Here is a 15669-nt window from a genome sequence, read left to right on the forward strand (position 1 = left end):
TTTATGTCAGTTCATTGGCTTTACATAGGCACGCCAACAGAAACTAAACAAAAGGCTACTTCAGGTTTTTTGTTCAGGGCTTTAAGGCACACCAACTTTCTTGCATTTGTTCTCCTTCCCATTTTTTGGCATCAGCCTCTGACAGGCTCACATCAGATAAGACCCACCCTCTTTGGCATTTAGCAACCAATCAACAAAGGACATAGAAACACAAACCTTAAACCAGGTTCAGTTTCTACTAAAAATGTACTATGTGTTAACACTTGACTTGAGACCAGCTTCAGTGTTCGTGACGAGACCAAGTTGATGTTTCTTCTGTGCCAGCTACGAAATGTTCTCCATTACGAAACCCTAATCAATATAATTATGAAGCAAGTGGATTATTTAATGTAATTGTGGAGTAAGTCACCCTATAATAATTACATTCAGCCCCGTGATAAATTATGTCTCATTGCTGTAGGTAATTAGTCTGAAAATGTTTCCAGTTATGGCTTCAGAGCCAGAAATGGATGTGAGTAATGTACAGAGCCGCTCACATGAGAAAGAGCTGTTTGTGCTGCCCGTTACAGTCGGAGGAGAAAATGGGCCGTAGCTTTCATCTGCGGGGCTGTATGTGCTCCATGTGAGGTTAAAAATAAAAACCGAGCAGTGTTGCAGACCGAATCGGCCTGTACTTGTTCACTGTGTGTGTGTTCAGTGTTGTTGCCTTTGTGTGTGTAATCAGTAGAGTGTGATTAAGCGGCGTGGAACCTCTCTGAGATGTGGGTCCCTGCTCTCTAAAAGGCTCAGCTATGCCAGTGCTGCTGTGAGCGTTCCTGTGTAATAAGATCACCCAGAAAAGACATTTTCAAGAGGTTCAACGTCAGATAGAAACACTGCTCTCTATTTTTTCACTGTATATGGCTGCCTGTGTTTTTCATGGATTGGGCTAAGCACATTGGTTCCAAATAATGGAAATGTTATGCCATTGCATCTAAAATTTTAGAGAAGAATGCGCCTCCACTTTGTGGAAACCGTTTGGGGAAAACCCTTTCCTGTCTCAACATGATAATGCCCCCGTGCACAAGGTCAGGTCCATAAATAGAATAGAGTAGAAAAGTCTTTATTGTAATTAGGAGCACTTCTCGTGATCAATGCATTGAAAGACACAGGACAAATACCACAAAAACAAAACAACTGAAACAAACAAGCATCCACAGCAGACAACACAGGTTCTAAAATAATGAGTAAAATAAATAAATAAATAAATACAATGTCATTTTGCACTGGAATAAGAGTATTTATTGCACTAGTATGAATGCAATTATTGCATTTTGGGCTGTGTATTGGCAAGAATCTGGCGATACGATACGTATCACGATACAGGGGTTATGATTCAATATATTGTGATATATTGCGATACTGAAAGCAAGGTGATATATTGCAATATTTTAATCACATTTTTGGAGAACTTTCATAGTATAAAGGACACACCACCATATGCATAAAATCTGAGTAAAATAAAAGTTAACTTTTTTATGTAATCAGAACAGTGGGATCTGCATTTGCATTTATCACAGTCGCTGTAACATCAAGCATCATAGCACTACTATGAGAGGGCACATATCTTTGCAAAGGAAATAGTAGTATTGACTGAATTAAGCTTTGCATGTAAGCTATTAATTAAAAATGTATAGTGTTTTTGAGAATCAATACAGTATCACAAAACAAAATCTCACGACACTCGATATTTTCTTACAGCCCTAATTGCTGTAGAATAAATGTAATTATTACACAAGATCCAGTAGGTTTGCCCTCAAAAAGACAGTCATCATATAAAGTTATCCCAGTTTTGTGTGGATGAACTTAACTGGCCTCTACAGAGTCCTAACCTCAACCACATCCAACACCTCGTACTGGATGTGATCAGGCCGTATCATGTTTCTTCTGTTACTGTGTGATACAAGAGACAGTGGGAACCTCTGCCTTGTTTCATTAGTGAGTATGAGACTATTCGGTGCAGTTGGCGTAAATATGATCTTGGAGTTGGCTTTGCTAGATGTGTGTTAAGATGACTGTGCCTTTTTTCGATTTGCTACATGTTGCCTTCGTTCTCAACGATCTGTACTGGCATTAGATTAGACAGAACTTCGCCTTGAGAGGAAGTCAGCGTGGGGAACGGGTCAAAAAACACAGGACCTCCACCCAGGAGACCACTGTTTATGTCCCATGTGAAAGTCAATGTTTGCTTATTTTAATTTATGTCCGTAGCTTAAGACGTAACAACAGTGGTCATTTTAAGCCAAACCATGATGTTTTTTCACTAAAACTAACCAAGTAGTGTTGTTGAACTTTTGTTTTTTTTCAATTTACGTTGACCCGTCTTTAAAACTGTTTAAAACCGTGATCGTAGACCGGGAGAAAAATACGTTTCCCTCGAAACGTGATTGAGAATGCCGATTATTTGTATGGGAATGTAATTTTGTAGGAGACAGGGTTGATCCACCTCAGTGGAAATTTGTCTTTGGCTTCTCCTAAATACAACAAAGGCACATACAATACCCATAACACAACTCACCATTAAAAACATACAAATACACAGTAAACACCGTCAGAAACTTGTAGGAGAAAACACAAGAAGCTCAAACTGACCAATCACAGTCCTTCCAGTGTCCACATGCTTTCTCTGTAGCTGCCATCTTTCAGGAGGATTCGTCAGCTACAGCGGCTACGTGAATACAGTATGCTCCGTAGCTGTACTGTACCTCCTTACTGCTCGGGTATAAATCCACTTTAATGCTGTTGTGGCTGAATTGCAGTGAATCCCTGCATCCACAATGTTGTAGAATGCTTTCCCAGAAGTGTGTAGGTCTATTATAGCAACAGTTATGCTCAGCGATCACATGTGAGTGGAAATGCTTGGGTGTCCACATACTTTTGGCCATGGAAATAAATATGATATAATTTGAACCTCCATGCAGAGGGAAAACAACAAAGAAAGAAAGAAAGGAAAAGACCACCACGCACTTCTTGAGAAAGCACCAAAGCCATGGCTGTGTTAAAGATTAAAAAAAAGAAGAAAGAAAAATAGAAGCCTTTGTTGACTTCAGCAAAGCTTTCTCGGGGTAGTCACTAATTTCTGAATTAGTTGCAGGATTAGGGAACGTACACTATCAGTTTATTGAAAAAGGAGATTCATCAGTATCAGGTTTCACCACAACGTTTTATTAGACCCCTTGAGGCCAACATGTGTGTTTCTGATACTAACTTAATACGGATGATGCCTGAGACATGAAAAGAAATCCCCCCAAAAATTGAGATGGAAATAGAAGTGGGGAAAGAGAGAGAGAGAGAGAGAGAGAGAGGAAAGTTTTTTCTGTCTCTTTGGTGGTCTCAAGAAGGGTCTCATTGGATCTTGAACCCGGTGCAAAACACAACAGGGGGGGAAATGAGTCAGGGGTTGATGGGTGGGGGGGGGGTGAGTGGGGGGTCCTGGGCTGGGGAGGGAGGGGTGGGTTACGCCACCAGAGTCCCACAATTCATCATCCTCTGGCACCGACGGGGGCTGTCTGGACAGATCGGTGGTGGGGAGCCGAGAGGGGGGATTGATGGCCGGCGAGACTCTGTGACCTCCCTTTTGCCCCGAGAGAGGGGAGATAGTGTGTGTGTGTGTGTGTGTGTTAGTGTGTGTGCGTGTGTGCGTGCGCGTGTGTGCGTGGGTGCGCGTGTGTGCATGTGTGTGTGCATGTGTGTGTGTGAGAGTAATCATCACCCTCCATCCCTTGCATCCTGTTGAAGACGTCAAATTTGGACATTGAGTTGAATCCAGTGTGTCTTTATGTGCGGACGACACATCAGCTGGCTGCAGGATCCTCCTCCTCGTCGACATCAGATCAGACATGACTGATGATTTGTTTTTCTTCTCTCTATTCCACCCCCCCCCCCTCTCTCTCTCTCTCTCTCTCTCTCTCTCTCTCTCTTTCGCTCTCTCTCTTCCTCTCTCTCTCTCTCTCTCTCTCTCTCTCTCTCTCTCTCTCTCTCTCTCTCTCTCTCTCTCTCTCTTCTCTCTCTCTCTCTCTCTTCCTCTCTCTTTCTCTCTCTCTCTCTCTCTCTCTCTCTTTCTAACAGGACTACCTACAAGGCGACAGCACCAAAGCCTATCAGAGGTTGGGTTGGAAGCCAAAGGTCACTTTTGAGGTACGTGTCACACATCTGATAAGAGCTGGATGATGTGGTTGAAATCAATACGATGATGTGGATGAGGATATTTTAGCCACACATGTACAGACATGGAATGATTTGGTGAAATATACTGTAATATAGCCACAGGTAGTAGAAAGTGGGTGGGGTTAGCAGAGTATGTGGGTGGGATAGTGAGATGAAGGATGTGATATTACTTGTATAGTGAGTGAGCGTAGCCTAGTTTTTGTGAGCAGACTACGGAGGTGCATGTATAAGAAACAACAGAAAAGCAACAAGCTAGCAACAAGTACAAGTACAGGCCTATTTTTATGTGTTAGAGAGAAATCATGTCTTATGTCAGCCTGATATGTTTTATGGGAAAGAATATAATATTTTTTCCTTTATTGGAAAGGTTTTTGAAAAGAACTTCATGTTGGAAGGCATGGAATTTAATAAAAATAATAAAACAAAATATGTTTCCAGTATATCTCAAGATAAGGCAAAAGTATTCAAAGTAAGTCACATATTTAAAAAAAAAAAAAAAATCAAACTGATTTTATTAACTATGTTCAACTGTTTTGAATTATACCAGACAAAAGTCTTCAAGAGTCAAATCACTATTTTGGTTTAAATTAAATCTTTTTAGGGCTGCAACTAACTATTACTTTCATTGTCGATTAGTTGTTGAAAATGGTGAAAAATGTCGATCAGTGTTTCCCAAAGCCCAAGATGACATCCTCACATGTCTTGTTTTGTCCACAACTCAAAGATAATCAGATTACTGTTATAGCGGAGTAAAGAAACCAGAAAATATTCACATTTAAGAAGCTGGAATCAGAGAATTTAGACTTATTTTTCTATTAAAAAATTACTCAAACCGATTATTCAATTATCAAAATAATTACCGATAGATGTAATAGTTGACAACTAATCGATTAATCGTTGGAGCTCTACATCTTTTTACTATTTGCTCGTAAGAATTAGTATGGACAACAGAATTTAGTGAAACAATAACATGATATGATCATATAGTGTTTTATAGAGTTTTGATGCTGATACCATAAGTATCATTTTTTTTGAGAAATATATACAGTTTTCTATTAAACTAAAAAAGCCAAAGTTCTCAAATGTTAAAAGTTGTCTAAACACAAGCAGCCAAACAAGAACTTTACATAAATTAAATTAAATTAGCAACATTTTAAATGAAATCTTGAACTAAGTGATCACAGAATAAGCAAACAAGACTCCAAATCTGACCTGACATTCGATGCCACTTTTCGGTACTTCACAGTTTTCCATATTCAGTACAACGAACGCATTTTGGTCAGTGCAAAAGAAATATGAAGGTTTAATATCCAGCCGTAATCATCAGTCATTCTTCAAAAAAAACATTTTGTCTGAAAGTCAATAAATGATGATATTGAATGAATGCTGATACTGAACAGAGTTCATCTTCATTAATGGCAGGCCTACTATAAATAAAGACAAAGCATTTTAATTACAATCAGTGGCTCTACTGTGTTTTTAATAAGAGACGTATTTCATTAAAGATGAATAGTCAACCTTTTCCCTTCCTTTCTGAAACTAAGTGTTAACCTGTGACCGTGGTGTCTCTCTGCAGGAGCTGGTGAAGGAGATGGTGGACGCAGACGTCGAGCTAATGAAGAAAAACCCAAACGCCTGAGTCCAAATCAGTCATTCCACCCGGGATGGAAACCTTTTAACACTCCGGTGTCCTACCAACAGAGGAAGGAACATGTTGTCTTTTTTTATGTTTCTTTATGACTTTTCCAAATCAAGTAATGGTGTCCTTTCTTTCTTTGTTATTTGCGGGTTGACTTAACCTTTGATTGCCTTCGTGTGTTGTGTCTATTTCTAGCATCATGTGTCAATTCATTTTGTTTTGTTATCACATAGCAGAGATGCCTTTTGTATTTCCACACTGATCATGATCTATAGAGATGACAAAGGATTAAGGGTTTATTTATGTCTTTGTTTCTTTTTCGATTGTGGCTGAATTGATTTAGATGTCAGAATTACAGAATTACAGAATTACAGAATTACAAATATGAAGATTTAATGTTGGAAAATAGGAATCAACGGGTTTATTCATAGACTAACGATGATATAAATGAACAAATGTGCTGTTTAGTACAATAAAGACTGCTCTTTTCACATGTTGTGTCCTAATGTTTTTTATGATGCTACACAATGCTGTGATAAATTATGTTAATATACATATTAATAGATGTTAAGATGGAGGTTTCTTTGTGTGTTTTTGGTTGTATGATTTGTGTTTTATCCTTTTAGGCCTGCAAGCAGCAGCAAGTCTTCAATCAGGATTCAAATGCAGGTGTGTGTGTGTGTGTGTGTGTGTGTGAGTGTGTGTGTTGCCCAGGTTGAGCAGAGGTCGGCTGGCTGAGCTCCTGTCGCTTCTCTGCTCTCTCCGGCTTTCCAGGCTTTCCAGGCTTTTTATTAGCGAGCACACTGCGCTCTTGTATTCGGCAGGAAGTGCGTTTTTTCCCGGGAGCCGGAGTCCCAGAGTCCGGCTCTCAAACGCCTCTTGTCTGTCCAGACTGGCTGCCTGGATCCGGACCTTTTTTTACACCGATACAGTGAAAACACTTCCCATCTTACTGAAGATAATTCAACCCACTGAGATGTTTTCTTTCTCTTAAACAAGCAACATATTTGCCTCCACTTGGTTTTCGCACGTTACGCACTGCGGTTCATTTCACATTTAATTCCAGAGGGAAGTCTTTAAGTCTTTAAACTGCTGCGAGGCGAGAATTCAAACATTTTCTTTCATCTTTAAATATTTTTCTCACTGTTGTTGCAAAAAAATAAGTCTGACTGTAATTAAAAATGCTATTTTAGTAAAAAAAAATGTAATGTGTTTGACAAGTTTTCTTTTTCTTACATCCCTCTGGATTATTAATGCACATATAGCCTGATACACACTTTATCATGCGTGTTATTCATTATATTTGATAATATCTCTTCCGGCCTATCACCCGTGAAACTTCATTGGCCGATGGATGTATTTTTGTAGCAGGATTTGGGGAATATACTATAGTATTCAGATCCTTAATTTAGCCTATATAGCCAATAGAGGACCACAATGCAAAAACACTCAAAATTCTACTTAAGTAAAAGTACTAGGTATCAGCAAAATATCAAAAGTAAAAGTTTTACTATGCAGCAGAATGGCTCCTTTTTGATATTATTTAATATATTATATTATTGATTATTGTGAGGAGATTGATGCAGTAGAGTTTAAGCATGTATTTTAATATTGTAGCCAATTTTAACTAACCTGTATATTACCTGTATATTTGGTAGTTTAATCTACAGCAATGCATCCTTTTCATGAGCGTTTCTGACATTTTATATCTAAAATCTTAGATACCTATAAAGTAAGGAAATCTGTCATAAAGTGGAGAAAAAAATATATATAGTATTTCCACAATATAAAGGAGAAGAATTTAAAAATAATTAAAGTATTAGCTCAACATTATAATTAAGTACAGACGGTGAGTAAAAGTATTTCGTTACCTTTCACCCTCTGGTGTTATTTCTTGGTCGAGCTGTTTGACCTTGACCTTGTTGTCCGGAGGCCTGCGGGTCTCAGTGAGCAGTCTGAGGAGTGTTTCTCTCTTTGAGACAACACCTACAGGACATTTAAAGTCTCTCTGTGCTCGTGTGTGTGAACTATAGTCTGGATTGGAACCAGATGTGTCTCTGAGGCTGTTTGGCCTCTGAAACACACACACAGTGAAACACACAGTGAGCCTGCAGCTTCTCTCGCAGGTGCACCTAGCACCGATCAACAACAATTAGAGGAGCCTCGTGATCAGGTTTATATACTGTTGGCTCTCTCACAAAGTAAAGCTCTTCTGGATCTGGACCACCAATATAAAGAAATTTAAAAAAAAACTTCATGCAGCTAAACAAACATGTTAAAGAGATGAAACGGTCGATTTAAACTCCTGATTCTTTAAGTCCTTGTAAGATAATAATATTACTGTGTTTTTCTGTCAGATTTAATGGACAGTGAGTAGGACTAGTTTAAGGACAAATAGGCTCTTAAATGAAACCTGCAGGAGGAAGAACAGCTGCGCCTTTTGTCCAAAGCAGCAATATTAAAACATAAGTTAATGTTGTATTAATGCTTGTGAGAACAGACTTACTGTAAAACACACACTTTGATTGATTGTCATAAAAACATACTCTAAGGAGTCTAAATTGTGTTTTTATAATAATGTATTATTAAGAACGTGAAATTGTTTAGGTCCGCTGGAAAGCAAAAATCTGATGTTTTCATAATTTCATATAAGAGGCCTTAAGGGCTAAATATCATGCTTAATTAAAAATAACAGAATATTGTAATTTTTTTCCTTTTTCAGCTGGAGGTTATGTGCTAGAAAACCCGTGTTATTGGAAGAAATAACAGCAATCTAACTCCTCAGCTCTCCCAAATACACATAAGAGAGACACAAAATAAAAAAATAAATAAAAGCTCACAAAGCCTCACTAAAGATTAATAAAGTCAAAAAGTGAACAATAATTCCGGCTGTATATTTTTGGATGATGGAAACATCAAGTTTTTAAAGAGAATCCATCCAGATATCAGCAACAGTCAGTGAAGCATAAAACAAATGGACACAGTTAACATTTGATTTCACCTCGCTTGTGTTAAATGTGGGACATCAGGCCTCTGAAGGCTTTGCTTTGTAAACCAGATCAAGAATTTGGAATATGGATTTTTTTTTTCAGGACACGAAAACTTACATATGAGGCAGAAAAAGTGAAATAAATGTTGATCTCAGCCATCATCTGCTCCCCTGAGACACAACAGACTGAGCTGAGCTGAACACCTCACATTGTCATAATCAGGCCTACATTAGTAGTTTGAAACGGCCACACATTTTCTGCACTTAAAGTGAAACGCCTTCAGTCTCTAATCTATTTATACTGTTAGAATGTCTTTTTTTGTAAAATGCATATTTTTATATATATATATTTGACCTCACAAGTATAAGATTACATTTCATATTTTGGGATCTCCTTCCAGTTTTGGACTAAAAAATATATATAATTTATGACTATTACATATCAGTGATATCCGCGTGAACTTTTAATATTTGCGTTTTTTGGCTCCAGCTGCAAAAAAAAACGATGAGTAAACTATAACAGATCAATATAGTGTTGCTGTTATATATCGCATGAAAAAAAAAACAGCGGTGCTTCGGTAAGGAAAAGCAAATATAATGTATGTTTCACATTGATTTCTGAGTTGTCAGTTGTGATGAAAAAGATGTGGGTGCTTGTCATGTTCTACTAGTCATCCTCCTAGATTGGTCTCTCTCACTAGTGAGTCCCAATTTTAAAGATCATTCAAATTTTTTAAAGAACAAAATTTCGACTTTAATTTCTTTGGTAATTTTTTGGTAATTTTGGCCAAAACTCCAAATTATTGACGCGTAAGAAAATAGTCCCTTCTCGGTGAATCTAGGATATGTTTCCTCTTTGGTATCTGCCAAACATGTAATACATAAGATGTGCGTATCAGGTTGCTTTACACCTCACTATAAGCAGGATGTTAATAAGACATCTATCTTTGTGATGCTCATCATAGTGAATTCATTCTGCAGCACATACACAACCGGGATCCCTCGAAGCGATGTATATTTGAAACTGGTGTCAATTACCTGAACATTAAAATACCTCAAACACACAACATGATGGCACGTTTCAGTGCGCTTTTATTGCGCTTGTTTGGCAGCTTGTTTCCAGTTTTCTGCAGAGCCCTCCTCAACAACAACACACCAGTGAGTCGTCCGGCTGCAGCTTTAGGTGCTTTAGATAAGCTAGTGACAGGCTTTACTGCAGCCTTTCTCGCCGTCCTTTCCTAAAGTGCATTGTTGACATCCTCTCCATTGACCCCCATCACCTCCTCCTGTCTTGTCCTTACAATGAAAAATGATTCTCAGCCGGTACTGCGTTTTCCTTCCTGACCCTCGAGTGCAGCATCAATCACCAAGACGTTTGTTTAGAGGCAATAATCTACTTTATTACGATTATTATTAGGCAGCTCTCTCTGCATATGATGATGTGATTTTTGAATGCCATTTTGCAGTTAAACTTCGATTAACCCCCCACAGGTGCTGCTGCAGCAGAGCGCATTGTTTACATTAGTTTTATGGGTCTGACTCATCTGACTGACTGTTGGCCCTGCAGGGGACAGTTTGGACTTTTTAGTTTCACTGACTCATTAAAATCTCATCCACACACACAGGCCTGAAACTGACAGTCACGTTTACACTTCCACCGCCTGAACGGCCTTGCAAGCACACACACACACACACACACACACACACACACACACACACACACACACACACACACACACACACACACACACACACACACACACACACACACACACACACACAGGTGGGGTTTTACTGTCAGGCTGCTGGATCAGAGGCTGAGGCGCAAACAAACACCAAACAAAATCTGGTTTTTCTTAGTTAACATCCTAACTGTCCGACCTGTTTACTGTATTATTATTATTATTATTATTATTATTATAATTATTGTAATTATTATTATTGTATTCATATTATTGCTGGATTTAATGTAACTCTCAGAATAGTTTTATACTTTTTTTTAATATGTGAATATTTTAAATATAATTGATTATGAGTATCATGTTTTATTATTATTATTATTGTAATTATTGTTATGATTAATAATCATATTTGTATTCATATTATTGCGGAATTTAATGTAATTCTCAGAAGTTTTATATATTTTTTTAATATGTGAATATTTTATATATAATTGATTATGAGTATCATGTTTTATTATTATTATCATTATTATTGTAATTATTGTTATTATTAATAATCATGTTTGTATTAATATTATTGCTGAATTTAATGTAATTCTCAGAATGGTTTTATATATTTTCTTTTAATATGTGAATATTTCATATATATAATTGATTATGAGTATCACGTCACCTATTAGAGATAAGTATATTATTATTTAAATACAATATTTAAATATTATTGCGTGGGCCAAACCAGTTCAGTCTATTGAATTATTCATAATAATAATAATAATAATAATAATAATAACAACTTTTTCTAATTGTTTTTTCATTCAAAATATTACAGAATATTGAATTGAATAGTACTATAATATTAATAATGATACGAATGAATATGAAACTGGACATGCACGCTGTCATGTGGATGTGCCTGCACGTATACAAATTTAGAAAAATGGAAAAGTTTTGATTGTCATAAGAATCTGGGTCTCTTTTTTTATCAGTGCGTCCTTTTCATCAAGGAAGCACTGAAATAAAAAATACATCGACATGTGACAGCAGCATGTTTCAATCAGTCCCAACAGGTCAGTGGTGCTGCTGTAATTGTGCAGAGCAGGCTGCACCATCTCTCCACCTCACACATCATGTCAATCAGACCGTCCCATCATGCATCTCTGCGGCCTTCAGGGTGTGCTCCGGTCTGCTCGTGCAGCTAAATGTCCCCTGAAGACATCCAAAACAAATGCAGCTGCAGCTTTCTTTCTTTCTTTCTTTCTTTTTTTTGCATCCAAACCCTCCCATCATGCACTCCCAAACAGCAGTCGGACGGAAGCCTGCTCGGTTCGTAATGACTGATTTGTTTTGCTGACGAGGCCTTTAGTGAGATCAGACCTCACCGCTCATCTGCTGCCACACGTGTGTTTATTTACCGCCTGCCTTTACGCACGGATGTTACAAATACATAAACTGCAGGTGAAGCTTTTATTCTGAAAGTTCAAATGAATTTGAATCTGTTTCACCTCTCACAGTTTGATATTTTAGGTCATCTCGGTTGTGCGGTTGAATCTGGCCTCCGCAGAGCAAAGTAGGGCCGCAGACCCGTCTCATGACTTTAAGTTATATGTAAAAAAAATATATTCCATCTTGAAAAGAACAGGTCCTATGAACCTTAATATAAATTACTATAAGATTATCATAAATTAGTAAATCCAAATCATGTAGATTCACTGAAAGACTCAAATGCAACGCCACTAAAACTACACACTGCTTGCTTATTTTCTTAGATAATAATAATAAATAAAAAAAGACTGTTTCTCAGTGGCCACCATTTTTAGAGCATTCAGCAATTTTAAAAACAATTATATAAAATATTTTATACCCCAAACATATTTTGACTTCTACCTGGTTATGTATCTCTTAATTTAGAAAAAAACCTCCCTTATAGCACTGCTAATAAATCACTCAAATTAAGTTCAAATAGACGGCACTTTATTAAACAAACAAAATGTAATGCCTTCAAAAAATAGTTTTTTTTAAACAAATAAGACAAAATGAATAAAATAAGTCAGACTACAAAGCCCCCCATATCTATTTCTATACAAGAACTGGGACAAATAAAGGCAGCAATAAAAAAAAAAAAAACTGGAAAGAAAACGTTTAAAAGTGTTTGGTCCTCAATATCCAACCACTCCCCTTTTTTCCTAAAAAATAAATTACTATATTAGGTTATAATTTACAGTATATGGTCATCATAAAAGCATGGTATTTGGGCCAGCTTTATATAAACAGGGAAGAAAACTTACGTGTTTTCGGTGTTTACACACGCACCTCGACAGAAAGTCTCTTATGTCCATTCGGAGTGAGAATAAAAAATACAAAAAAAATATATAAAACATATATTAAGAGTTATTAATTTAAAAAAAAAGGAGAAACTTTTTGGCTCTCTCAGAACTTGCTGCAGTCATAAACAAACGCTCCTGAGGTGCGGTAGAGCGACTGTCCGGATGGGAAGGCCATCTGACAGCTATTATTCCCGTTAACCGGGGAGCCGTTCAAACCACCGATCCTCTGGGACTCGAACATCTCTCTCACCGAGTGGAAGTTCTGCTGCTGCGCCGGGTAACTACTAACCGGACTCAAGTGGCTCAGGTCTCCGTACCACGACGCGAGCCTCCCTTGGTGGTGCGGCGCGTGGTGTCCGTCCTGGTTGCTGTGTCCGAGAGGAGACGCGGTGGTCGTGGTGACGCAGTAGTCTGGCAGCGCCTCCTCCACCACGGTGCTGCCGGTGGACGTTGCCAGGTGACCACCGGTCGTTCTGTCTCCTGCGTAAAGACTCATGGCCTGCATGTTGCAGTGATAGGTCGCGTTGTTGCTCTGGTTACAGGAGGTCGAGCTGTACGCGGTTGTCTGGTTTGGAGAGTAGCTGAGCGACAGTGTCCGAGAAGAGGCGACGAGAGGCGGCGTAGAGAGCTCGGCCTGCGGTGACCCCATGATGTTATCCACGCTGAAGCCCTGGTGCTGCTGGTGCTGGTGGTGCTGCTCCGGTGCGTCCATGCTGAGTGACCGAGTAGAGGGCACGCTGTGCGGGCTGCCGGTCGACATGCTGCTGCTGCTGCTGTCCGGGCTCTCTGTCTTGGGCACGGTGGAGCTCAGAGCCGGAGAGACAGCGGCCTGTGGAGGCGTTGAAGTCCCGTTCTCCGTCTTTATATCCTGCACTCTCACCGGTTGGGACCCCTGAGAGTCCTGCTCACTACTCACAGACGCGTCCTTGCTCTGTCTGTCCCCCCTCTCGTCCTTGTCCTTCAGCACGTCCTTCTTCTTGAACCTCCTCCGGCGCCGCAGGAAGCTGCCGTTCTCAAACATGTTGTAGGAGTCCGGGTCCAGAGTCCAGTAGCTGCCCTTACCGGGCTTCTTATCATCTCTGGGCACTTTGACGAAGCACTCATTGAGAGACAGGTTGTGCCGGATGCTGTTCTGCCAGCCCTGCTTGTTGTCCCGGTAGAACGGAAACCTCTCCATGATGAACTGATAAATCCCGTTCAGGGTGATCTTCTTCTCCGGTGAGTTCTGGATGGCCATGGTGATGAGAGCGATGTAGCTGTACGGAGGTTTCACCATGTCCTTGGGTTGTTGGTGCTGAGGCGTGTACGGTCCGTACGCACGGGCCATGCTGGCCGGGTACTGGTCGTGGTGGGCCGCGGCGTGGGAGTACATGCTCATGGGTGTAGGCATCCCGGTGTATCCTCCACCGGCGGCGGCCCGGTAGTAGCTCTGGTCGCTGCTGATGTACGGGACGACTCCCAAAGAGTTGGGGCTGGAGACGGAGTAGCGCGCCTGCATCCTGCGCTATGTGCGTAAAAACCGACCCAAAACTGCGTCCTCTCCAGAAAACTCTCACTATACTTCAGCGGGTGTGTGCTCCGGTTTTCTGTTGAACTCTCTTCTTCTCTTCTGGGTCTTATTCTAAGCCGCAGCTGGCCACGGTGAACCGGAGGAGAGAGCGCACACTGCCGCAGTGAACATTTGGTGAAAGGCTAAAAGTGAGACTGGAGGATCATGAGTCTACACACAGAGAGGACTTTTTTTTTCTTTTTTCTTCACCCTTCACATTTTTTTCTTCCCTTTTGGCTGCTCGGGCTGCTCCTCCCAGAATGAGTGCTCCATCATCCAATTGGAGGACGGAATGAACCTGTGGAAAAGCTGCATGGCGACAAAAGTTACTACACCACCCCTCCTCCTCTTCCTCCTCCTCTTCTCTCATTCCCTCTCTCCTCTCCTCAGCTCAGCTCAGACATGGAGTTATATTAAAACGCTGTTAAATTTAAACATGCACTATCTGCAACTATCTTGGACTCTAACCACTTTACACTATATACCACTTAATAGACTGCACATATTACATTTATTTATTGCACATACTTCATTTATTTATTGACGGACTTTACACACTATGTTCACCCATTCACTCGGTATCTTTTATATCTCTTTTATTGTTTTTCTAATTTTTTGTATACCTTTACCTCTCCTGTGTTTCACTCTGTTTGCTGATGTTTCTGCTTTGACACCTGAATTTCCCTCTGGGGATTAATAAAGGTTCATCTTATCTTATCTTATCTTATCTTATCTTATCTTATCTTATCTTATCTTATCTTATCTTATCTTAAGAGTGCGCCTTAAATGCTGAAAATGTTCACTTTAATGACTCAAATTGCGAAACATTTATTATTTTTATATACATTTATTATATTATGAGCCATAAAATAACTTTCTCATTATTCTGCTTTGGAAACGATGAGTGCTTTTTATTGTGGGGTTACATGCCTTAAAAACGTCTGACCAAACTATAATGTACCCTCCTCTTCATCTCCGAAATATCAAAACTATGCGTAAAAGCTGAAATGATCCTAAACAAAGCTCCCCAAAAATGTACCAAAACGGCATTCCACAAATATATTCTATTATTATATATATTATGTGTCATATTGGCCCTCAGGCCCGGAAATTATAGGCCTGTTTCCAAAATGAACGGTTTAAAATATGTCTGGATGCTCCAAACCTCTAATTAGAGCAGAGGTATTTCCGATTAGGAATGCAAAACGAGCTAATACTCATCAGTGTGTGAGAGACTCTCCTCAGCTGCTGTTGAGCCTCTGAATAAACAGACGCACATC

General features: G+C 39.4%; 2 protein-coding genes across 2 annotated transcripts in view; one reads left to right on the forward strand and one right to left on the reverse strand.

Annotated features, from left to right (window-relative positions):
• gmds (GDP-mannose 4,6-dehydratase) overlaps window positions 1-6336 on the forward strand; it is a 191215-nt gene extending 184879 nt beyond the window's left edge. Inside the window, exons 10-11 of the mRNA XM_074636264.1 lie at window positions 4108-4176; window positions 5783-6336. Coding sequence (XP_074492365.1) covers window positions 4108-4176; window positions 5783-5845 — 132 coding nt within the window. The 3' untranslated portion in view covers window positions 5846-6336. The remainder of the gene's footprint in view (window positions 1-4107; window positions 4177-5782) is intronic.
• Window positions 6337-12472: 6136 nt separating this feature from the next.
• foxc1b (forkhead box C1b) lies at window positions 12473-14659 on the reverse strand. Its single transcript, XM_074636234.1, has one exon. It carries the CDS (start codon window positions 14336-14338, stop codon window positions 12944-12946), a length of 1395 nt encoding a protein of 464 aa, XP_074492335.1. The 5' UTR covers window positions 14339-14659; the 3' UTR covers window positions 12473-12943.
• Between the last annotated feature and the right edge of the window lie 1010 nt (window positions 14660-15669).

Source organism: Sebastes fasciatus, chromosome 5, assembly GCF_043250625.1.
Source record: "Sebastes fasciatus isolate fSebFas1 chromosome 5, fSebFas1.pri, whole genome shotgun sequence".
In the NCBI taxonomy this organism is placed as follows: Eukaryota; Metazoa; Chordata; class Actinopteri; order Perciformes; family Sebastidae; genus Sebastes; species Sebastes fasciatus.

Excerpts from the sequence above, each read along its gene's own strand:
- foxc1b (XM_074636234.1), bottom strand. The coding sequence starts at position 14,338 with ATGCAGGCGCGCTACTCCGTCTCCAGCCCCAACTCTTTGGGAGTCGTC.